Source organism: Mastacembelus armatus, chromosome 18 (genome assembly GCF_900324485.2).
Source record: "Mastacembelus armatus chromosome 18, fMasArm1.2, whole genome shotgun sequence".
NCBI lineage: Eukaryota > Metazoa > Chordata > Actinopteri > Synbranchiformes > Mastacembelidae > Mastacembelus > Mastacembelus armatus.
In genome coordinates this window covers 16,187,295-16,211,706 of record NC_046650.1, presented here as the reverse complement: position 1 = coordinate 16,211,706, position 24,412 = coordinate 16,187,295, and the positions used below count along the sequence as shown (strand labels likewise).

The 24,412-nt window shown below is 41.6% G+C and overlaps 2 protein-coding genes across 3 annotated transcripts; both read right to left on the bottom strand.

Annotated features, from left to right (window-relative positions):
• Positions 1 to 2,484: 2,484 nt before the first annotated feature.
• LOC113125358 (tripartite motif-containing protein 16-like) lies at positions 2,485 to 4,419 on the bottom strand. The gene has a single exon (XM_026298744.1). It carries the CDS (start codon positions 4,108 to 4,110, stop codon positions 2,485 to 2,487), a length of 1,626 nt encoding a protein of 541 aa, XP_026154529.1. The 5' UTR covers positions 4,111 to 4,419.
• A 244-nt stretch (positions 4,420 to 4,663) lies between these two features.
• LOC113138998 (SH3 domain-containing protein 19-like) lies at positions 4,664 to 23,547 on the bottom strand. 2 transcript variants are annotated; one of them, XM_026321932.1, is made up of 17 exons: positions 23,437 to 23,547; positions 22,625 to 22,771; positions 17,976 to 18,012; positions 15,680 to 15,720; positions 15,119 to 15,236; positions 14,843 to 14,978; positions 14,351 to 14,516; positions 13,025 to 14,260; positions 10,725 to 10,796; positions 9,868 to 10,111; positions 9,406 to 9,670; positions 9,060 to 9,319; positions 8,731 to 8,975; positions 8,300 to 8,331; positions 7,878 to 8,052; positions 6,923 to 7,017; positions 4,664 to 6,763 (listed from the first exon to the last, which is right to left on the bottom strand). In XM_026321932.1, the coding sequence occupies exons 2-17, from the start codon at positions 22,713 to 22,715 to the stop codon at positions 6,656 to 6,658; spliced, it is 3,321 nt and encodes a 1,106-aa protein (XP_026177717.1). In that variant the 5' UTR covers positions 22,716 to 22,771; positions 23,437 to 23,547; the 3' UTR covers positions 4,664 to 6,655. The 2 variants fall into 2 exon arrangements, with proteins under 2 accessions (XP_026177717.1, XP_026177708.1); XM_026321923.1 differs by lacking the exon at positions 23,437 to 23,547 and having other exon boundaries at positions 22,625 to 23,104.
• Between the last annotated feature and the right edge of the window lie 865 nt (positions 23,548 to 24,412).

The following is a 24,412-nucleotide window of genomic DNA, read 5'->3' as shown; positions in this document are numbered from 1 at the left end:
TAGCATGACCTTTCCATGGCCTTGACCTTTGGCCAGAGACACTGATTAAGAGTCATAAAGGACGAGGGACATTGTGCCACTTAAAGCAAACACTTGCTGCAGAATTTAACGCACATCTCTTGAACACAACACAGGGCCCTAAATTCTGTTTATGCATAAACACAATACATCTGGCTCATCTTTTAGCACTGACCATCATTTCAACAAAACCTCTCTGCAATGAACGACCCAATGTGAAAGACAGATTTGTTACTTACTCAAAGTTTCTTATAGATGAGGAAAATAATTATAAAAAGTCTCCAAAAGCTTCTAAAATAAACTTTGAAATGTATTATTGTGGCCACAGACACTATTGGTACAGACTTACAGTAAATCAGTGCTGAACTTTGTATGAGTCCAAACCAAAGTCTGTGCACCATAATGCAAACAGTCTCATTTATGTGTTTAAATATTTATACGATGATACGTGAAAACCAGTCTTTATGCTCAGAATCAGTATTTTTAACTTCCTGTTCAGTGCAGATAAGCAACTTTCACCTTTTTACTCACACTACACATCATGATAGACCGACGGTATTACCAGTGCTAATGCTGCTAGCCTGATTAAATGTGTTACTGCTGAATTACTGTTGGCTTTATAAGTCAGACTCTTTTAATCAGCGTCTCAGCCTCTGACCTTGTATGCCTGCTCTGAACCCACTCGTCTTAATTCTTTTCTCTTTGCTTTACACCAAAGCAAAAGGAGCCTTTTGTTGACGCCGTTAGCCGTGAGGCCACACCTGGGTCAACCAGCAGCTGAAACCTTTTCAGTTTTTTTTTTTACTTCTGTGTTGAAGTGATGATGTTGCTCACAGGAATGTCAAGGAAGCGTGTTAGTGGTTTCAATGTGAATCATAAAAACATTTAGTGACTACTGATTGGTTAAGCAGGTGTAGTTTCTGTTTTCTTTGTTCCACATGAAGATACTAAGAGACAAAATGCATTTTACAAACAGTTTAGTGTCAGAAAATCCACTGACTCCAGAAAAGGAGCTGGGTAAAATATTGAAGTCATGTTTCCCTGAAGGCAGCTTGGAAGCTAACAGCTGATTTGTGTAATGCAAAATTGTGCCTGTGTAAACATTGTGCTGTTTGTGTCTGGTTTCTACTCGTACTCTCACGCTACACTTGGCAATTTTTTCCTGGGCTGTGCTGCATTCACGGCACAGCACAAATGTTCCTCTTAATGTTCAGGTCATCAGTGTTTCCCCTCTGACCATTTTTTCTGCATAAACTTGATTATTCAGTTTAATGTGTGTTCATGAGCAAACAGAAATCTGAAAACTACAGTTGTGTGTTGTGGAAACTATTCTCTGGGACTGTGAGCAAGGACTCAAAGTGGATCTGAGAAGGACTTGACCCAGGGTGGCTGAAACTATCAGGCCCTTATGTTTTGATCAAATGCAGTGTGTGTGTGTGTGTGTGTGTGGTCATTTCACGTCATGCCTCATTCTAGACAGGAACTGATCCTTTTTTATTAAACTACGATTCTGAATCAAACTGGGCTGGTTTTCCTAAAAGAAATCAGAGTGTGAAGTTGGTTTGATGAAGCAGCTGAACAACATGAACATTTGATCGTTTAAGACATAAGGTTGTTTATTTATTTAATTTGAAAGACAATTCACTCTCTGGAATAACTGAAACTGCAGATAAAATCTGAGTAGACATGTTATTTATCTACAGATCATTTGCTAAACTGAGACATTGTGAAGTTAAAAATCTTCTGTTTCCGTCTGAGATACCTTTAGGAAAACTGGTCCTGGGCTGAAGAGGAAGGAGACCGTGAGAACAACAGTGTTTTGAGGACATGTTGTCGACATGTTTTAATGCTAGCAATGATCTGTAATGTGATGTGTGTTGATATGAAACATGTATGTTTGTTGGAATCAGGGTGAAAACAAAAACCCTGATTCATATCAAGAAAAAAACGCATTAAGCTGTGAAAATAAAATGGATGCAGTGGCATCGTTTTAACCTGCTGTTTTCATAATGCGTTGATAAATTATACTGATATAATTTAGACGTAATAGTTTTATATTCTACTATTTTATTCTACATTTCTATAGATAATCTATTGCCCTTTTTGGTCCATTTATTTAATAAGTGAAGAGGCAGATGTTCAATTTAACATAAGATACAGTGAGAAAGTAAGTACTGATATATCGTCTTCCTAATTGAGTTGATCTGAAAGCATGAAAGTTGAAGTGAAAATACAAAGTTTCTACCTGACTACCACCAGCACCACAAATACAGTATATGACCAAATGTGTCTGGACATGCAGTTCGTACAAGAAGTTTCTTATACATAGATCTACAGTGGTCTCATTAAAGACCAGTCTTCAAAAAACATCTTGTGGTTGCTGCAGTTATGTTCGTTTTTTACACAGGAAATAAGACTGCACCAAATGATTAACAGGTTTGACAAGCACTCAATAAACTGATTTGTCTATTTGAGCTCACACAACTCAGCAGTGTTTCCATTGGGACTAGAAAGAAAAACTCCACCATAGAGCGGCTGAGTGAATGTGGTTTTGACACTGTGGAGCAGAGTCATGGTTTCAGAGACACTGTAAAAGGACAGAACACCTGCACTGTAATCCAGGTACACTCCTATTCTCGTCGACTGAGGGCCTGAGATGAAAGCTGTGGTGTTGTTATGCATGAATGCATAACTATTGCTACAATATAACACCCAGGATTTGTCATTGTATCCAAACATAAGCGCAGGAGAAGCCCCTGATTGGCTGATATTTCTGTAAGCAACAGCTACTCCAACAGTCCCACTTATTTCCACCTCCCAGTAACAACGTCCAGTTAGTCTGTCTTTACTGAGGACCTGAGGAGCCTGAATGAACCTGTCTGGATGGTCAGGAGATGGCTTATTTTTGTTATTATGTGTTACTTTTCTGTTTCCCTCTGACAAAACCAGAAACTGGTTTGCTGTGTTTGGATCCAGTGTGATCTGACGTGAATACTGTAGGAAGTCAGCTCTGGCATGAACCTCTGCAGGTGTCCGTTTCTCATTCAGAATCTTGTGTATTTTCTTTCTGACATCCACTACACTTGTTATCACATCCTCAAAGCACCTCCGGCGTTTGATGCCAGTTCTGGCAAAGTCTGTGGGCAGACTAACAGCTGACACTGAGGGGTAGTTGCGTAGAAACCAGGTGTGATCCTGTGTGTGTGAGAGCTGCTTCAGATCAGCATCTTTCCTCTTCAGCTCAGTGATCTCCTGCTCCAGCTTCTTCTGAAGTTGTTTGACCCGACTCATTTCAGCTTTCTGTTGAGATCTGATCTGCTGCTTCACATCAGAGCGTCTTTTCTCCAGGAGACGGATCAGCTCAGTGAAGATCTTCTCACTGTCCTCCACTGCTTTATCAGCAGAGCCATTAATGGTCTCCAGCTCCTGCTGAAGCTCCTTCACATGTGTCTCTCTGTTCCCAATTATATGACGGATCTTTTTCTGACTTTCACTGAGCTTCTTCTGCATTTCAGTCCTTTCTGCTGCAGCTGAGACTGTGTCATAGCCTTTATGTTCGTCCATAGAGCAGAGATAACAGATACACTGCTGATCAGTGCGGCAGAACATCTTCATCACTGCATGACGAGAGCAGATGTTCTCCTGGAGCTTAACAGAGGCTTCAACAAGTGTATGTTTTTGAAAAGTAGGAGATTGGTAGTGAGGTCGGAGGTGTTTCTCACAGTAAGACACCAGACACACCACACAGGACTTGATGGCTTTCAGTTTTCTCCCAGTGCAGACATCACAGGCCACATCTTCAGGTCCAGCATAGCAGTGATCAGCAGGAGCAGCTTGGAGTCCAGTCTTCTTCAGCTCCTCCAATAAGTCTGCCAACATGGTGTTTTTCACCAGGTCAGGTCTCCGTGTGAAAATCTTCCTGCACTGTGGGCAGCTGGATATGTGTTTCTGACCTTCCACATCCCAGTGGTTGTTGATACAGCTCATACAGTAGTTGTGTCCACAGGGAATAGTCACTGGATCCCTCAGTAGATAACCACAGATTGAACAGCAGAATTTCCCCTTGTTCCTCTGATTTCCCTGCTGCGCCATTTCACCTCTGACAACAGTGACTATCCCACAGCAAATGAAAACTCTCACAGGAATGTGGACCTTTCTGGACACATTTGCTCGCTGATCTGTAGGAACCAACCTGTGCCTTTGCTACTTGTTGGATACACCCATCTCTCAACTTACAAGATCTGTCAAAGGGGAGGAACTACAACATTTACATTACCTGAGATTAAAAGGGCGAGGTCCTCACGCTGTTTCATTCTAGGAAATGGAACAGGCTGATTCTCAGCTGCATTTATACTTTCACTTTACCTGCTCTCTATCTTACCTGCTCACAATATCACGTCAGTGCTTGTTAAACCTGTTTCTGTTATATTTTTAATGTGTTAACTAAAATAAGTTTGGATTGCCATCTAGTCCACTTAATGTAATCTGCACTGCTTAGACCCAGCTGTACCGATGCTGCTGTGAATTAGCACAGAACTGAATCAGATAAAGCATTAATTTGATCTGGTTGACTAGTGTCAGCTCTACCTCTGATGAAAACTGATTATTCACACAAAAAGTAAGAAAAAATAAAACAAATATTAGCTAAATCTAAACATTTCAAAGTTTTATTTGTAATAAAAAGTTGGAATGTTTGGTTACACATAAAATGCCTCTTACAAAGCATTTTATAATCCTCTTTCATTGTGTGTCTTTCTCACTCACACACAAATTAGTGTTATAGTCAGTACATTTGTGTATAAACAGTCTAACAGGTTAAAGACGCCACATGTAAAATTTTCTCTGCCACCAAATCTATGTCAAAATTCCCTCCTGGTTCGCTGCTTTGTCAACCTTTAAAGTGCAAAAACTCAGAAAAAGAATCCTGCTGAAACATTTTCTTCTTTGAAAACCAGACTTCATCAAAACTTGTCTGCTGGGAATCTTTTAACAGACAGTTAAAACCAGAAAATATTGAAATCCTGTTTTCCAACCGTACGGTGTAAATATTTTGCCCTAGTCATTTATTAAAAGGAATTGAATTCATGAGTCTGACTTAATGTTCAGCCTGGGAATATGAGGCGCTGTTTTTGAAATGTAGTGTTTTAATATGTGGAGGAAAAGTGGCAAAAAGAGGAAAACGGCACATTTAAACATCAGGCCAGAGCGCAGCAACAGAAACAGCCACAGCTGAAGAGGAGATGAGGCTGTAAAGAGTTTTTAGTTCCTCGATGTCACATTCTAGGCTAAATAATATTTTTATGTATTTCTCTGACAGACATTTACATGTTTTATGAAGATATTTTTCAGTACCAAATGTGATTTTAAGAACTCATTTGCGTGTATAAGGTGTAAGACTGAAGTGTCTACTTATTTGTGTTTACCTTTATTTAGCTGCTTGTTCTTAGTGTTGAGATTTTGTTGCAAGTTCTAATCTGCTAAATTACATTTTCAGTAATGCAATTCAGCTGAAAATGAAGTGAATAAAACAAGTTTCACTCGACAAGAATTGTGCGATGTGCTGCAGCGGCTGCAGCATGTGCAAAACAGAAATGATAACAGCTACAGGTACCTACAGTGTCAGAAAACTAAGCTTTGACAGTTCATTTTAACCAAGCGGACTCAGTCCTGTTTCGAAAGTGACGTTTCGAGGGTCTCATTTATAGTTTAGGAAAACAACACAGACCTTGGCTTCAGCGGGACAACCGGCCTCCTGTCTACACTCACCTGCCTGTCGGCCGCTCTCTGCCTGACCCTGCAGTTATTCACCATAAAGCTCCACAATACTCAAGCTTCCTAATCTCCTCTGGCTCAGGACGGGAAACACCTTCATGGTTCCCTGGGTTAAACATAAATGTCATTTTTAACAGAATTAGTTCAAAGTCATTAGTCCTCCTCAATTTCCAGTATACATGCTGCCTCATTAAGAAACATATTCACTGACTCATGTTAAACCCAACAGATTAAACTGCATTCATCCAAACACAGCTCTCTGAAGCAGATGTCCAGTCATGTCTGACCCAACTCATATTTTTCCAGAATTTCCAGTCAGGTGGATCAATTTTTAACCTTTTACATTAATGAGTCCACAGGCCAGTCAAATCCAGAAAGAAAGAAAAGTAAAAAATAAAAAATTGAATTCAGTCCCAGAGTCGATCAGAGCAGAGGGAAAAAACACAGGACCTCAGGTGCAGAGACAAAAAACAAAAAAACAAAACAAAAAAAAAAATCAACAATGTAATGTCAGTTTTACTCAGTCATTAAAGCATCATAGTCCTTTCTGTTATCAGTCGTCATGACATCAGTGAGTATAGTGAAGCCCCAGGTCGTGGTTGTCAATTAAGGAGTGGATCTAACCTTTATCTTCGTTAAAAATGTGTTGAATGTCCAGGACAAACACAGACACCGGTCCGAAAACGTGTGTCCATGTGCGTATACAGACGCACACACACACACAAAAGTTTTCTGTAGTGTTCATAGATGAGAGATGTTCCCAGTTCAAAACCCCAAAATGTTTATGCTCAAACCCAACGCGGCTGCAGAAACCGACAAAGTTATTTCGTAGCTCCTCCCATTGACTCGTTTCGGGATTTCCTCATCAGAGAAGTGAAATGTAGTTTCTAGGCACGATCCCACGCTTCCCGCCCACAACTCCCAAAATCCATTGCTCATCCACAGACTCCACCTGTGTTATAATGTCACCAACCTGCAGGAGGAAAACAAACAGAAACAGTTTGGCATTTAGCTGCAGTTCAGTGTGACACACTAAAATGTAAACACACAGAATTTGTTAAATTTTACATGATCAAACATCTCATACTGCCTCATACAAGAGGAACATGATCTACTGGCAAGTCTCACACACCTTTAGTGTGAGCTCATCCTCACTCTCTGCTGTGAAGCCGAACAGAGCCTTGGCCACACCACTCGTCGCTGTCTGTTGGCCAGGCACTGGCTGAGCTGGAAACAGAAAGAGGAAGTCGTGGTTATAGGCCTCTGCAGCCACACACACTGATGCATCACCACAGACACAGGTCAAACAGGCTTCTTTATTCATTATTGTATTGGATCTGAATTAGCGTCTGCCACAGCTGCTGCTCATCTTACCCAGGTCCACACAATGAACAACTCAAAAACCAGTGAAACCAGCTTCTTATTTGTGAGTCTGTGTTTTGTTGCTTCTTTGTTTGAAGACAATGAGTCAGCGTGTCTAAATATCTACAGACGTCTGTATTAACAAAGGGCGTTGTCTCTGCATTAGCTGTCCTCTTAAAGAGATGTTAAACGCTTACAGCTACAGGAAGAGTTTCCTCTTGGGAGACATTTGCTAAGCTGCTGAGAGAAACTCTGACTGGGAATTCACATTAAAATGAGATGTGAGCATCAATGAAGCGTTCGATCTGGCTCTAAACTGCGTGCTCAGAACAGCAGATGGACGTAGGCTGACCGACAGCAGAAACATAGTGGATAAAAATAGCTTTCATGTAGGCTCATCAGGAAGAAATCAGACATATTTTTATGAACAGATTGACTGATTTGATTGGTTCTGCTGGGGAAGGTGGAAGGAGAAAGACAGGCTGCTCACACACACAAAAAAATAACGAGGTTTGTGTGGTTTAAATAGATGAATGTGGAGACTACGCTTCAGTAAATGCACAGCAGGAAACAAACAGTCTCAGAGCCAGTGAACTGACACACAGCACCTGCTTCTTATTTCTATACTTCTTTTATCTTCATCTGGAAAGTGTGTGAGCTCAACTTTTGTGTGTTACTACGCTGAATGTGTGTTAAATACTGTGTCTGAGGTGGATCTGTTGTACCCTGGCAGGGTTGTGTGAAGGCGGCAGGGAAAAGCCCCTCTCTCCCCTTTAGTCTTCCTCTCCTCCACTCTGCATCAACATGCTCAGTCACTCGGATCAGCGCCCCCTTGTGGAAGGACAGATCCTCTGCCGTCTGACCAGGGAAGTCAAACAGAGCCACAGCCCACTCCTCAGCCTGCACACACAGATTTAACACATCACTTAAACTGGTCATCACAATTAACAGATGAATTAGCACAGTTTGAAAATCTGGGAAAATGTATAAAACATAATATATGAAAAATAAGCAGGAAACATCAAACCTGCTCAGTGATTGTCAGTATCTGTGCAAACCTGTTTAAAACACGGTTTCCTTCATATAAAAACATCTTCAGAGGATGACAGAATTATTAGACCTGTGTCAACGGTAAAACCTCACTCACCTCTGAGTCTGGGTGCTGGGACTTCTTTGGTGCTGTTGAGAATAAATGTAAAGAAAAAATATATTATTGCACTCAAATCAAGAAGAGTAGTGGATCTAATTTAACTAGTTCACATTTGAGTGTCACTGATCTGATCATTTCAGCATCATCAGAAAAGTGCAGGTAAAAAGGAGGTAACGACTGAAAGGTGTGTGCACAGAGGTGTGGCTGCAGGCAGGAAGGAAATATTACATTTATTACGAGGCTTGTTCCATAGACAACACTTCATTGACTGTGTTACTGTAAGATGAAGCTCAACAATTACACTTGATTAAAAATGCGTTCATGTCGATGAAATAGTATTTCTACACCTTGAGGTGTCACAAACTTCAAACAGGATGTTAACAGAGTGGATGCTCAGTAATCTGAAGCTTCAGTCAGTTCATCAGTACCTTCTGTCTCCACCATATCAGTTGGCGTAGTTTTCACTGTTTCCTCTGGCGATGACACTGGTTGTGGGAGCGGCTCCACCACCTTAATGAAGTTCAGTGGGAATATTCCAATTCGCCCGTGGATCTGGCCCCGCCCCCACTCCTGGCCAATGAGCTGAAGGAGGGCAATGACATCACCCTGGGAGAAGGTGAGCTCGTCTTCCTCCTCACCCTCGTAGTCATACAAGGCGATGCAGCGAGGACCGCTAAAACCACACATACGGGCACAAAATTAAATGCATGAAAACTTAATTTGTTAGTGCTTAGTTTAGTTGTGTTTTGTGTCTGACCTGACAAGAACAGGGTCTGGCTCCTCTTTCTGCTCCGTAGGTTGCACAGGTAGAATGGAGTCTGACAGGCCAAGGTCCTCCAGGGCAGGTTTTGAGTGGCTGTCCTGATCGGGGACAGGCTCTGACTGCGTGTCCAGGTCCAGGAGACACTGTGAGGGGCTGATGAGTGGAGTAATGGTGCTTTGACTCCTCCCTTCACCTGACAGAAGATCCGATGGTGCTGGGCTTGGGTCATCGAGGACGATCAAGACTTCCTGTTTCTGAGACAGGAAGTTTGAAAAATCAAAACTAAAATCTGTGGGAATGTGTGTGCATGAAATGTGTGCGTATATATATGCGTCTGTACCACATAGCTGTTATAAAGCGGATGCCCAGGTTTGGGGCGTGGTGGCAGTGGCGGCCCTTTCTTTGATACCCTTTGACTCTGAGTGGTTGAGACAGGAGGAGGAGGAGATGAACTAGTCTGTGAAGAGCTGGAGGAAGCGGGACTGATTTTGGAAGGAGGGATCTGGTTGGCTGATGACGCTGAGCTGATGGCCGGAGGCGGTGGTCGACCAGGAATGGATTTGATTGGTGGAGGACGAAGGGGGAGTAACTTCACACTTGAAGGTCTGGACAGAGACAAAGAAATACACTGATTGATGTTGGACAAACCTACAGAGGACGTTTCTGTTGAGGACCAAACAACCTTTAGCAGCTTCATTCAGACTTTATTCAAGCTGCAGGAGTGTTTTATTCAGCCCCTGGACAATCACAACACATCTTTTTTTCTTAACAGTGAACTTAGAATAACAAATTCAGTTCTCACCGTGGAGGCAGTGGGGGGTCTGAGGAGTTCGCAGTGCTGGTGGTTTCTGCTTTGGTCTGAATCACAGGACCTTTCCTCAGAGCCGGAGCTGGGATTGCAGGCCTGAGGCTCTGGACTGAAGCAGGGGCTGGTGCTGAAGGTTTGGGGGGTGTGACAGGGGCAGCAGCTGTAGGTCTGGTGGGGACAGGGTTTGTTTCTAGAGGTGTTGGTGATGCTCCGGTGGGTTTGGGGAACAGATTTGGAGCTGGAGGTGGAACACAGCAGTCAGAATACATTATTCATAGCACACACTAACAAGCCCTAGTCCGATGAACTGTACCGATGTATAGAGTCAGACCAACACTGTTTTGGATGTAGTGGACCAATGTGAAGAGATAACATAAACACACCACACCAAAGTCAAAGAAAACTACCTGGATTACACAAAAGTCCCACAACATTTGGCAGAATCATATTGTTTCCTTCAGCAGCTGATGTTCTTGAATACACAACTCAGCAATAAAATATACAAACAGAAAGAAAACAAAAGTTAACCAGTCATTTGGTTTTAATGAAAATGTACACACACACACACACACACACACCTCTGACACACCAAACTCACAGCATACAACTACAGTGGGGGCTTTTTCTTCTCACACAATCACAGTATTTTTCTTGCACAATGTTTGGGTTGCATAATGCCCCCCCATCTCTTTTTATGTGTGTGTCTCACACACACACACACACACACACAAAACACATAAATTCTCTCCATGTTTCTCCAGCTGCATAACAAACGAGAAAGATTTGTGTCTCTAAGCCCTGAAACGCTCCTTTGTACTGCAGCTCTCGTTCACAGTCAGTCTCTCTCTTACCGCTGGCTCTGCGTGGTGAGGTCAGCGCTGCCGGTTTGGCCGGGATGCCTGGACGAACACTTCCTGCTTTCACTGAAACAACAAACAAACAAGAAAATATGAGAAGTCGCCTCAGAAATTAGAATCTATGCTAAGTAGATTATTACTGATGATACATTTAATGAAGGAGAGGTGGAGAATATCTGAGGATTAAAACATCTCATGTAGTGCTGTAAACACACCAAACTCTAAACAGCTCATAGAGTCATCAATCTGCAGAAAATTATCATTTCATCTGTTTCATTTAAACATTCCTGGGATGTTTGTTTCTCAGATTCAAAAATCTGCAGACTTGGCATCAGTATGGGGCAGAAATGACTCTGATGTTGGTCAGGAGCAGAGAGGAAGAGCTGCATCCTCCGACGACGTTTTCAGCGTTGCTCATTCCCTCCAGTGTGAGCTGAGACGTCTGCTTGTTTGGCCTCAGTTCACAATGAATCTGTGTTCAGCAGTCAGTATGGAGGCATCAGAAACACTGACGTCACAGCAAATCCCAGAGAGGCGCTCGGGGTAAACATGGAGAACATTTTAAATGTAAGCATGAACACTGGCACTTGGGTGGTTGACTCTAACGATGTTTAGCACACTGCTACCAGCTCCACATCACACAGAAATCAGTTACCAAGACTAAACAAAACTGAGCTAATCAGCAGCACACATGCTGAGGTTATCAGGTAGATAAGCAGAGTAAGCAGGAAGCAGCACGTCTCCTTCAACACATGTAAATATTTGTCAAACACCATGAATTTGACACCGAGCAGCAGCTGGATGAGGTGAATGTTTTTATGCTGTAAAGACTAAAAGGTTTTGCTGTTTAACTTGTTAAACTGTCACAGTCTATAAGAAATACAGCTGGATTTAATCACATCCTGACTCCAGCTTCATATTGAACACAGACACGAGGCTGATATGCTTCAGCTCTCAGAAGGAACGCTGGTTAGCAGGTTGGACTGTTCCTGCATGGTGAGGTGAACACATGATCAGTTTTACATACAAAAACCCCTGATTTGATTTGATTCCTGAAGATTTGACTCAGATCAATACAAATACATTTCATAAAAAACAAAGTGTTTCTCTGAAGCAGCCATAGTTTGTTACCTTGATTGAAAACAACCTTTTGTGTACTTTGTAATAACAGGCAGGCTGTATAGTACAAAAGTACACGCGTCTTAAATGTACATGAAATAAACTTAATTTAACCAGTGATCTGGGTTGCAACCACTGATAATTTTCATTAATCGAACATCAATTTTAATCTGCTGATTACATATTCAAGGAGAACATCACAAAAAATGATCATGATTTCCCAAAGGGAAATGAGGCATATTAAAATAATTTGTTTTGTCCAAACACTTGTCAAAAAAGATATTTAATTTACTATCACAGAAACTAAGAAAACAATCAGAGATAAATATTTGTGAGCTGTGATTTTGGGGCCACAGAACAAACACATAAAAACACATCTGGTAACGGAGATAAAAACTTGTGCAATCTTTTTGGCTACAAATGTGCAGGAGTGAATAAAATGTTGAAAACTGCTCTAACCAACTTTTGCGACAGTAAAGGATCATTACATTGGAGAATCATTTTGTATTAAGTTGAAAATGAAGAACACACCAAATATCTCCGCTCTATTATACTTCACTCATCTATGACCCACTTTAGGCTGAGCACTTCAGAAAAACATGTTTACATAACATTACTGCTCAGGTTACTGTCAGAATCAGCGTCTGAGACTCTGGGTGCCATCTGCAGTGTTCCAGCTGCTCACAGCTGGAAATGACTCAAACTAATGATGGAGGGGAAAAAAACACATTACAGGAACATCTCATAAAACAAAGAGTAACTCAACAAACTCAAAACATTCTGTCTGTTTCCATTGGCAGCGACAGTCTTAGGTTTCAGCTTGATGTCTAACAGCACCAGTAATGTGCCACTCCTCTGTTAAACACAGTTCACTGTAACCATCATTATATAGTATCCATTGTGCAGATGTTGCTACAGTGTGGGATGTACTCTGAGGATGACAATCACTCGACTGTGTGGATTTGTGTCAAATATTTATTTGATCGGTTATACATCTCCTGGGAAGTGCTCACAGAAGAAACTGGCTTAACATAAATTTTACTATAGGGGCTGAATGCAATAATAATTTTCTTTACCATTTAATTGCAAATTAAATGCTGCGCTCAGATCTGCTGTAGTTACTTCTGCTGCCTGCAGAGGGCAGCAAACCTCACAGACAACTGATTCACACTCACCTGGTGGGGTAGAAGTCTCATCTCTTCCAGCCTCAGTCTCTGCTCCACTGAAACACTCAGCAGACGGTCTCAGGGGGAGGGAATGGGGAGTAAGCCCAGTTGTGGTGCTTTTTTCCTGGTTTGGCGATCCCATGCTGGGTCTGGGGGCAACTGGGGGTCTGGGTGGAAGTTTGGGATGGACTAGGAGTGAAGCGTCACTCAGAGAGTGGGTGAGTTTAGGTGGAGGTGGCCTGGGGGCTGGGACAGGGGATTCTGCAGCAGCCTGGGGTTTTGGTGTTAATGGGGGTTTTTCAGTGGTTTTGCAGGGTTGGGGCAGTACAGATGGGGGTGATTTCGGGGTACAGGAAGGTTCAGTAGCAGCTTCAGCTTCAGGGTTTAAGTCTATAGAGGGGGTTTCAGTTGATTTCAAAGCGTCAGTGCCACCTGACTCTGCTGATTTCAAAGCACCATCTTCCCAGAATGCCTTGCTGGATGGCTTGGGCACCTGTGAAAGGTTTTTGGGTTTTGGGGCAACACTGGGAGGGACAGATTTGGATGGCTGCACCTGAAGACGAGGGCGTGGACGGGGTTCAGGTCTTTTTGTGACAACAAAGTCTCTCTTACTGTCCCCAGAATTCCCATCAGCCACCTGCTGCTCAAAGGCTTGTATCCTTGCTTTCAGAGCCGCCATATCCTCCTCTCCGTCTTCCTGCTCTCCTTCCTCGCTCTCTGATTGGCTGTTCCCACTGCTGTCACTGCGTTGTTCAGGGAAGCCCCAGTCGTCAGAGCTGAAGGCGTCGAGCAGCTCCTGCAGGTACTTCCCCTGACTCAGGCCCTGCTTAGTGGATTCACTCTCTGCACGAGCTGCTAGCGTGGCAAAGCTGTCCTCACGTAGCTTAACCAAAGTCTGAACTTTGACCTCGCTGCTGATTGGCCGAGAACCGAGCTTAGAACGAGGGCGTGGCGTGGGACGCTCCAATAGGACGTTAGAAGAAGTGTCGGGAGGAGCTGCTACGTCAACAGCTGCCAAACACTGATCCCACTGGTCAGTTTGAGCAGCAGTGGCTGAGGTCACAGATGAACGAAGCTCACTGAGGAGGTCACAGCACTGAGTGTGTGCAGAAGCGTGTGTCACTGTGTCAGGTGCTGTGTTCGATACCACACCGTCACTGAGTCCTGATTGGCTAGTGGTGCTGCTGCTGTGAGACAATCTGGGAGGGGAGGGGAGCGGTGGCCGTGTTGGTCTCAGTGGTCTCGCTGCACGAAAACACACAAATTATTTAACTAATATGTAACAGAATACTTTGAAAAGTACTTCCAAAACTACAGAAATGAGCTTCATCTCACCCTGGGAGTCCTGGGGCTCAGTGGCAGATCCTGCCTCAGTCTGGGTGGCAATGGTTATGGTAGAAACTGGCCGTGATGAAGATGAGGAGGAGCAGGAGGAAGAACAGGGCATGAGAACCTGCTCCTGTGTCTTCTCCTTGATCACCTCCTCATAGGAAGGAGGAGGCTGAGGAGAAACACAGGAAAGAAAATGAATCACAACAGGAAAAAAGCGAAGTAGAGCTCACATGATCACTTTCAGCTTCCAGGGGAAAGAAAAAGGAGGGGACGCTGAATAAAATACCTAACGCTAAACACAAGCTCACAGAAATAAGCTGAAGCAAAGGACTGAGGCAAAAATTCAAAATATTTCCTGACTCCAGCTCAGTAAATGTGGAGATTTACTGCTTTTTTTCCCCTTCGTTTCCACTGTCAGTGGTCAGTTTATTAGGTACACCCTGATGAAACTAACCCAGTCCTGCAGTCAATAAATACAACCAGATCAGCACTCACCTGTATGGACGGAGGGATTGTGGGACCCCAGATCTGCGCAGCAGGAGGAGGGGGAGGTGGGAATCCTGCAGAAGCTCCAGGAAACCAGGACGTGGAGGTCAATGGCTCTGCAGACAGTATGGTGATCTCTGGTCGCCTGGCAACAGGCCACAAGAACAGGAAGTCATGAAAACAGAAATCAGCATAGCCATGTTGAGGACAGCATAGCTGCTCAACACATACGGACAATAAAATTCAATCTGAATAAGCAAAAAACTGCACCAACAGCAGTCTTACCTCCTGTCTCTGTCCCTCTCTCTTTCTCTGTCTCTGTCTCTCTCTCTTTCTCTGTCTCTGTCCCTCTCTCTGTCTCTGTCTCTGGACGCATCAGAAAGAGAAGTCGACCTATTGGACGCTGTAAAACAGAGAACAGCAGAGTCTCGAATACAAACAGGAAAAAAAAGCCATGACATAGGAAGATAGAAAGACTGACATCTCGCTTTAGCGAGGCATGAGGGGCTGGATTTTATTACCCTACAAAAGAACCAAAGTTGTTCTTGCCATTTCTGTCATATCCATGACCTTCATGGCAGCTTAATTAAAGGTTTTACATTATAAACCCTCTTAAATACTGGAGTGTTCTCCATGTTGAAATCCAGCCTGACAGGACCTCAGTGCCTCAGTTTTTAAAATTCCTACTAAGTTTCCACCTTTTCTTCATCCAATCAGAAATAGGATGTGTAGAGAGACCTCTGGCTACATTTTGCTGTATGATGAGAGTTAATGATCATTTCAGATCATTGGATTGAAATCATCTACACTAAACACACAAGAGGTTGAGGATGAATGGGTACTCACTTCTCTTGATGGCCGCTCTGATGGAGGAGAGAGGACCCTGGCTGTGGAAAGTGAAGAAAAAGAAGGTAAGGAAAAAGGAAACCATGAGTCACATTATTTCACCTCTGATGCCACATCCCTCCCTCATTCTCTCCCTCTTTTTTCCAGTGACAAACATAGATCGGTCGTCCCACCCAGTCCTCAGTACTGGATCTCTCACATGCTTTTATTTCCAGCTCAGCTCTCAAATTAAAAACTTTAAATCTTGAGTCCAAAGTGTTTCTCAGTGAAGCGACATGACCACAGGCTTGTTTTTCACTTGTAAACAGTAACAAAATACAGCAGGCAAGTGAGCACATTAACAAAAACACATGCACACACAAGTGATGGTTTTTCCTCCTCAGGGGAAACTGAAATTATCTACAAACAGATTTACACAGAAAGAGCTCCAGTTCACATCCTGGTAAAAGAGTGAAACATGCTTTTACATCTCAGAGGACGGAGTCTGTGATTTGTGGAGACATGTAGAGCAGATACACATACAGGTTGTAAATGATTAAAATGGTCAAACACCTCAGCTTTGAGGCCTTTTACAGTCTGACAATCAACAGAAACAAAGTACTGCTGTTGCAGTTAATATGATATGAGAATACAGCACAGCAAATACAGAGCGCTTTAACAGTTTCTCTGTATGAGATTGATTAAACGTTGTTTTTCACTCATATCAACGTTCTGGAGCAAAGAACCTGCTTAAAGCACATTTTTCTATTTCTAAAGAGAGAGAATCTGGAAAATCCCCCAGTATTCTCTGACTTCAGCCAAATCTGTCAAAATGATTCAAAGATATTTCAGAATCTCTGGGATCAGGGGAAAGCCTTAAATGGAGCCAGATTTCTTACTTAAATAATAGGTTTTTGCAAGTCAGATTAGGAACCAAGAGAACCAGACTCACCCAGACGACAGGAGGAGGTCAGTTGCCTTCCTGTGTCTCTTTCTCTCAATCTGTTAATCGTCTTTCAGTCTGTTTTCTTCTCTTTCCCTGTGTCTTTGTCTCTGATCGTCTCTCTTGCTTTGTCTTTGTGCCACAGAGCTGCTAACCATGAACAGACACCCATGACTCACCCCTGACACTGCCCAAACACAAACACACTCCAAACGCAGTTCTTCAGTTTAAACTACTCTTTCCATTTCTCCCAGTTCACTGAAAAACAAAATCACTGAAACTATTTTCTTTAAAATTTCTTTTTCGCTGCGACTGTCAGAGCTGGTCATTCCGTGGTCATTCTGAGGCTGGACATGTTGCGTTTTGGTGTTGTTGAGTTGGCTCAGCATCTGCTTTGCAAAGGCAGTTTTTAGTGTTTGGAAAATATGGTGGTGCTTTTCCTCTTGTCCCATTACGCCACTTTGGGGTTTGTGCAACAGCTCGTCCAACAGTTCAAAGGGACCAGGACAAGTCATTCTCCAGGAGTCAAAACCAACCGGAGTTACGTAGTTAAAAAAAACCATCACAGAGGAGGGCGAACATCATAGATCGTACAAATGAAAATAACTGTGCATGTGTTTGGGCAGTCCTTCATCAAAGCATTTATCTATTTTAGTTTTACACATGAAATCAGACAGACGTAAATGTAGGAAGAATGAAAAAAGAGCATTTGCACTATGTTATTACGACCGGGTCTCTGTTTTGTTTCTATAGTGCTTTCAGTAATGATCCAGTAAACAACTGTTTAATGCGTGAATTAAAATATTTTTTCAAAATGTTGCGTACCTTTAATGCTGACTAACATGCACTGTCTGCTGACTGTTGGTGTGCTAAGGATTTTCAAATCTTTCACAACCTTCTTACGATCCATTCTGTTTCTCTAGTTACTGTTTTTATGTGAAATACACCCAAACTGAGGCTCTGCTCCTCCCTATAAACACACACAGTCTGTAAACCTGTGACTTCTCCTGCTAGTTGCCATACCAACCGGCTAACAGCCAAAATACTTTCAGGAGTGTGTCAGATCCAGAGACCATAGAGGGGAAAGTAGTTCCTGCAAGGACACTGAGGAAAATAGTCCCAGGCTGGAGCAGAAAGCAGCATGAAATCAGACCCATAGACTAAACAAAAACTCATGATCTAAACTGCTTTCATCCTGGACTGAGATCACACAAGTCAGAGCTTTTCCTTGGATTCAACATCAAACACAGGAAGGTCCTGGCCAAAACTCGCTAACATGCAGGTCGGATTGAACACACCACCTGGTAACAGATCCTGATTGTGAGCCAACTGCCAGCTGTGACCAAGAGGAGGGAGAAGAGCAGATTGTCTTACCTGTGACGATGCTCTGGCTTACGTCTGCCAGGACGACCTGCACAAAGAGAGAGAAAGAGACTGTGATTCAGATGCCTTCTTTGGACCCCTGATAGAAATATGTCCTTAGTATGAAGAACTGAAAACTTCACAAAGTAAAAACAAGGCTAAAAATGCTCATATTGCCCAAATTTAAGTACTGAAAAAGTATTGTTTTACTAGCAAAACTCAGGCGACCTTGTGAATAAAACCCTTTTCTTATTTTTTTACCTGTCAAAATGCATATTTGACGTAAAAAATCCCACATCAAAACGAAAAAATAAACGTATTTAACCCCTCAAAAATAAAACATCCATAAACTAGATGGTAGCCCTTTCTATTTTATGGTTTTGTGATGAAGACTATCCTCTATTGCAGAGGAAGTGATGGACTGTGTCCTGTTTGTTTGGAACAGACAGAAGTTGTATCAGTTGTACACAAAAAGAAAATAGCGCCATCTACAGAGACTACAGCTAAATAAAACCCATATAAGACAATGTCCATATTGATTGATTGACAGGTAATCTCCTGGAAATGCAATGCAGAAACATGACAGCACTAAGCACCAAAAAATAAACAGACATCAAGAAACAAAGAGGATTAACAAATCCTCACCTGAACTTTTCAAACTGAACAAAGGAAAGGAAAAAGTAGACTCTCTCTCTCTCTGAGGTAGAGCTGGACTTTGTTTCCTATCTCCTTTCTTCTCCTCTTCACACCATAAATTAGAATCCTGTTCAGCTTTGCTTCCTGTAGCATCCAGAGGCTAAGAGTTGATGTGCTTTCACTTCTTTTCTTTCTCTTTTGCTATTCCAAAACACTAAATTCCTCTTTTCTCTGTTTTGTCCTCTCCTTCTCTGCACTCTCCTTCTCTAAAACTCTGACCGAGCCACCCATCTGTTCTGGCCAGCCTCCTGATTGGCGGACATCCACCAGGAAGTGAGGCTATTATTGGCTGGTGTGGGTTTCTGCTGGAGTCATCAGGACTTTTAAGACTTCCAGATGTTTGTCCTGCAGCAGGCAGGCTGAGCTTTGTGCTGGAGCTGTGTTCAAACATGCATATGCACACCACAGCAGATTTTCCTCAGCTCTCCTCATCTGTTTGGTTTCTTGTTCAGTTCAGGGAGTTCACAGGTCATCATCAGAGACTGGATATAAAAGGGATTCAACAACCACTGTGACAGCAGCAGACTGTTTGTCCCTAAAGCTCTTATACTCAGATCCCCTCAGGTCCACAGAGCACTTAAGCATCTTTACACACTCTGCTTTTGGTTCCTGGTCTGCAAATTTGATTCACTCTCACTTCCAAACACAGGCACTTTTTCAGGTTGATGAACTCTTATCCATCCAAACAGACAATCTCACAATCTAGCTGAGTGAGACTTTAGCAGCTAAAAAGCTACGACAGAGAGAGCACTGGACCTTTCTGACGTCAGATGGGGGCGTCTGTTTATACCATAAACGACCTCTGACATAACACAAACACAACTGCTGATGAATGTGAATGATGCTCTGCATCTTTTTGGTGTGTAAATAAGCAAATGTTCACTATATCCGCCTGGCTCAGCTGCCCCCAAGTGGCCCAGAAAAAGCAGTTATCGCAGCTTTAAGGCTGCACTTGATTTTCCTTTAAGAGAAAAGTGTTTTATTAATTCTCTGTTTTTTTTTTTCTGCCAAAGTTTGGAATAACTAATAATAAATAACTTCTGGTTGTTTTTTTACCTGTAAGACTATTTAGCAGTTCAGAGATTTTTTAGAGACTTTACTGTGTGTGTTTGCCCACTGGTCAGTGATGATTTTCCACATGGGATGAAAAATGTGACACTCATGTGACATTTCTCACCCATCGCATTTACAGAAAAGTCTGTGCAGGAAAATAGGATCACTGTACAGCAGGCACATCTCCGAGGTTAATGAAGCAGTCAGGAATTAAATCTAATCGCCAACGGATTTGTCCAAAAAAGTTACAACATCTATCTTTTTTTAGTTTGTTTTAATTGAAAATGTCACATCTTGTTCACCTTCTAATATGAAAGCACAAAGAGCTGCTGTTTGAGTCGGGATGGCAATTACGTGTTTTTGACAAGCTGTAATTCCCAAGGCTAATGAAAGGCTAAATGCAAACTCATTTCAGATGCCAGAAAAATTAATCACAGATTTCCTTGAACTCCACAGAGAGACCAGAACCACAGTGCTGGAAGGCCTCACACACGCAAACTCTAGTTGCTTTCCAATACATGACTTCATGTGATGCCAAAAACATTTCCTCTGAGTTTCAAAATATTTTGCTGTCCTTTGAAATCAAACTTTATAAAAATAAAAACATTTGAAACACATCTAATGACCTCAGCTCATCACGATCACGAGCTTGAGTTTCATTACACAACACTCGTGCTCACAGACCTGTCTACTACCATGTTGAAGTCTGAACAGGAGTAAAGTAGCTGTAACCATGAGTTTAACTGTGTTTTGACAATAAGCACGTAAATTTATTTTTTGTTTTTTTAGCAATGTTATTAAAGTGTGATACAATCTGAAGGGTTTCCATTTTCTCATCCACCTAGCAGTTTTTGCAGTGGTGTTTACGTGATGCACTTCTTTGGCAGATCAAATTTCACCTGCTATGACCAGAACTTTAGCTTCCTCTTTCTTTTTCATCTGTTTAGTTCAAACAAGCTGGAAAGAAAAAAGGGAAACACTTTCTTTGTGACAGAGAACAACAGTTCTGCCCAGTGCCTGGAAAACTCTCAACAAACAGGACAAAGTAGTTCCTGATGTGCTCTGTGTCTGAGACACGTCAGGTCTTCTTATCTAGCAACTGATGCACAGATAAAGGAGTGCTGAAAAATGTACAATCACAGACAGGCGGAGAAATAAAGAAACTGCTTCTGGTTACCTATTCTTCTAAAGCTTCACTGGTGAGAACTAAAGTGTGATATGGTTAAAATCCTCTGTTGTAGTATATATAAATTTAGCAGTCATGTGCACCTTAACCCTCAGACCACCGGCACAGCAACATTTTTTTTTTTTTTTTTTTTTAAGTAAAAAAGTCACTGGTTCCAGCTTCTTCCCTATAAAGATGAGCTGCTTTTCTTTGTAATATATGATTAACTCATTTTTTTTATTTTGACCACTGGTCAATTAAACAAGCTATTTAAAGAAGTCTGTTTAAACAGTGGGAAACTGTAGCATGCCCTGTTCTTTATAGATAAAACAACTAGAAATAAATCCCTATTTTAATTACTGACCTGAAAGAAAAAAGTTAAGTCAAGCAGTGCTAAAATACTTTGATCATTCCACAACTGACACTAAACTAATAGCAATTCAATAATGGATTTCTTAATCAAAGCAATTACCAAATATTCGCTTTCAGTTGTAAGAATTTGCCTTTTTTGTTGTGTATAACTTAAATAACTTTGTGACTGAACTGTTCAACAAAAGCAAGTGCATCATCTGAAAGGCTTCTTACTTACACAGTCATAAAGATGAATAATAAAAAGTCAAGGCACGTTAAATTATAACTTGTGTTTCCCTGAATGAGTCAGAGACAAAGAGACAGACTTGTACATTAAGCTAATTGCTGTGAGTCTTGGCACAGGCCTGCACCATTTTACTCAACTGGGAATGTTTCTGTGAGGGTGTGTTTGTGTGTATTTTTCCCGGTACGTCTAACCTTTGACCCGAATGGTGCCAAACTGTCATGCCGATACAAGAATTTATGCCTGTGGGTTCACGCAGGTTACACCCATACACAAACAGCATGTTTTTTTTCACACACTTTTAATCTCTTACCAGAAAACATCTGTATGCGTTTGTTTGCAGAAAAAAATTCTATTTTAATCAGTAAAAGGTTTTTGGTTTATTTCATTATGAATTAATTTATCAATCATCCTCAGAATTTACAGTGAGGACTGGTTGATTCTGTCATTTTTGACAATAAAGTGGTTTTGTACTTTTGGTGGAGCTTTTTGGAAGTTGCGATCGCCTTTTCTTAGATTTCGATAAAGAAATAATTAACCAATGAATATTAAAAGCAGTTAGCAGAGTCATCCATAATTACCATAGTTGTCTCAGTCAGTTTAAAATGACAACTTAAGAAAACTTACCTCTGATATTTCAACTCTTTCAAAACTGAAATATGATTAAAACCTGTCTCTCAGAATCTGCATGCTGTTCACTGCCTTGCAGCTTTATCATATTTTACATGTTAAACCTGTAAATTCCTGGTATTTTTCAGTCCTACCTGTATAGTCTGTTTGTTTAAAACTACATGTGTTAACACTGCTGTGAGAGATACACCAGGAATACTACAAATATCACAGGCCTGGGAAGATACAGGTGGAGCACTGAAAACCGCACAGTAGCTACAAGTAGCAAAACTCGATACAAAAACGATAAAAATACTTAAATTTCACATTAATAATACAACAGAAACACTATAGGAGCTTTTTGTTTAAACTGTTTTGACTACCTGGATCTTAAGTGTCCATCTATACCGTTTCATTTCCACTGTAAGCTTGCCAATTGACCCGTGACAGCTTATTTTTCCCACAGGGATCGATATATTGAATCGATACCAGGTGGACTCAGTTTAAACCAGACGAGACACATGAATATTTTAGCTGTTTTACCTCCGGAGCTGTTCGACTGTCGCCGGACCACTTGTTCCCGGGTGTCCCTCATCACGCTTTCCTCCTCTTCCTCGGACCGTGCTTCGGCCATGTCTCCTGTTTTCTTTCTTTCCTGCTCTGTTTTGTAATTTTCCTCCTGTTGTGTGTCTGGAGAAAACGGAGCCGGGTCAAAACAGGGACGACAACAGCAGCCGCATTATTATTATCCCCCCTCCTGTTCGGTCGTCGCTAATATGCACCACAACAACTCGGGGACAACTTCACCTAAACACCCAACTTTACACGCCGAAACCACTTCCAGAGCTAGTTAAACGCTTCGGCCCGGTGTTCAGCCACCCCAGACGCGTAACACTGTCTGAATGTGTGCGGTTATTTAAAAATTAAAAGCCATTGTCTGGGGTTTGGGTTGAAGACTTTCTCCAAGCGTCTCTGTTTCCCCTGGTCGCGAGCTCACGACGCGGAGCCGCGCCACAGCTCCGGCCGCGTGACGTCACCAACTGAAAAAAAAAAACGGGAAGAAGATCCAAAGAAATATGGCGGCCAAAAAAAAAACAACAAACAAACAATTAGCTTAGCTAATTAGCTCATGTCTGCGCTTTTTCTTCTACAATAATGACAATAATACATAAAAATATAATACATATGATATAATAAAGATACACAAAATTATTGCAAAGGGGCAAAAACGAATATAGTGTTTACTCAATCGCTTTAAACGACTACAAAGTCACACAAAACAACCGCAAAACTACTTAGTTTCCAAAAGGTGTAGTAAAAAGTACCCTCTTTCATCTACATGCTCAGGGAAGTACCTGGAGAAAGCAGGATTGTAAACAGGCACTAACAGGTCTAGACATGCTGCTGCCTTGGCACTGTGCACTGTCTCGTATAATCCATTTTTACCAAAGTTGGCTTCATACTGGTTGTGATATCTAAAAATCAGTGAGTCATTTCAAAGTGAAGGACACAATTTTATGCAAAGAGAGACGCCAATAAAACAGTTGTAGTTTCCAGCTGTAGTTTCAGCGTTTTTTCACAAGAGTGCAGCACTGACACCTTAAGTGAAACTAGCAGGTGACCAACCTTGATTGGAACAGGTCTGAAAATGGGACTAAATCTGATTTAAATCATCACCACATCTATAAATCTAAACGGAACATTGAGATATCTGTGACCATGATGTTCAAAAATGCCTCAAAATATATGCATAGATGTAAGTAAACAGATTATAACAAGAACCTTTAATTATGTTAATAATTTGACTCTTCCTTTCATTTGTGTGCGTGTTTTAATGATCATTTCTAATAATTGGATTCTGGAATGAGGTCACTTTGTAAAGCAGCTGGTAAGGACGGTGGTTGTCTGGGATCCACGTTACTTTTGTTTATTGTTCAAACAGCAGATTAACAGCTTCATTTGTCCCATAACATGATGCCATGATTATCACTAGACAGCACTCCACCTCATTTTAATATGTGACATTGACCACTGTTTTCATAATATGAGTTTATAGTTTTTAATATTTTATTTATTTGTTGGTAATATGTGATTATTTTTGTCAATTTAGAACTCTTCTCAATTTGTGTATCGTATCTGTTTTGCACAATCACACTGTATTACCAAGTTCAGGAAGTATACATACTGAATACATGTATACATACTGAATAGCAAACATCCTGAAGTATACTACATATATTCTATATGCCATTTACCTGATGTAGTTACCAGCGGCATCATTAGAGATGTTTCCAAATTACATCAGTAAATTTAATAAACAGAATATACATT

What these genes read in the sequence shown, in the direction of transcription:
- LOC113125358 (XM_026298744.1), bottom strand. Translation starts at nt 4,110, where the DNA reads ATGGCGCAGCAGGGAAATCAGAGGAACAAGGGGAAATTCTGCTGTTCA.
- LOC113138998 (XM_026321932.1), bottom strand. Translation starts at nt 22,715, where the DNA reads ATGGCCGAAGCACGGTCCGAGGAAGAGGAGGAAAGCGTGATGAGGGAC. An exon ending in CAGAGCGGCCATCAAGAGAA is followed by an intron (nt 15,237 to 15,679) that starts GTGAGTACCCAT and finishes TCTGTTTTACAG; the next exon opens with CGTCCAATAGGTCGACTTCT. An exon ending in TGATATGGTGGAGACAGAAG is followed by an intron (nt 8,332 to 8,730) that starts GTACTGATGAAC and finishes TATTCTCAACAG; the next exon opens with CACCAAAGAAGTCCCAGCAC.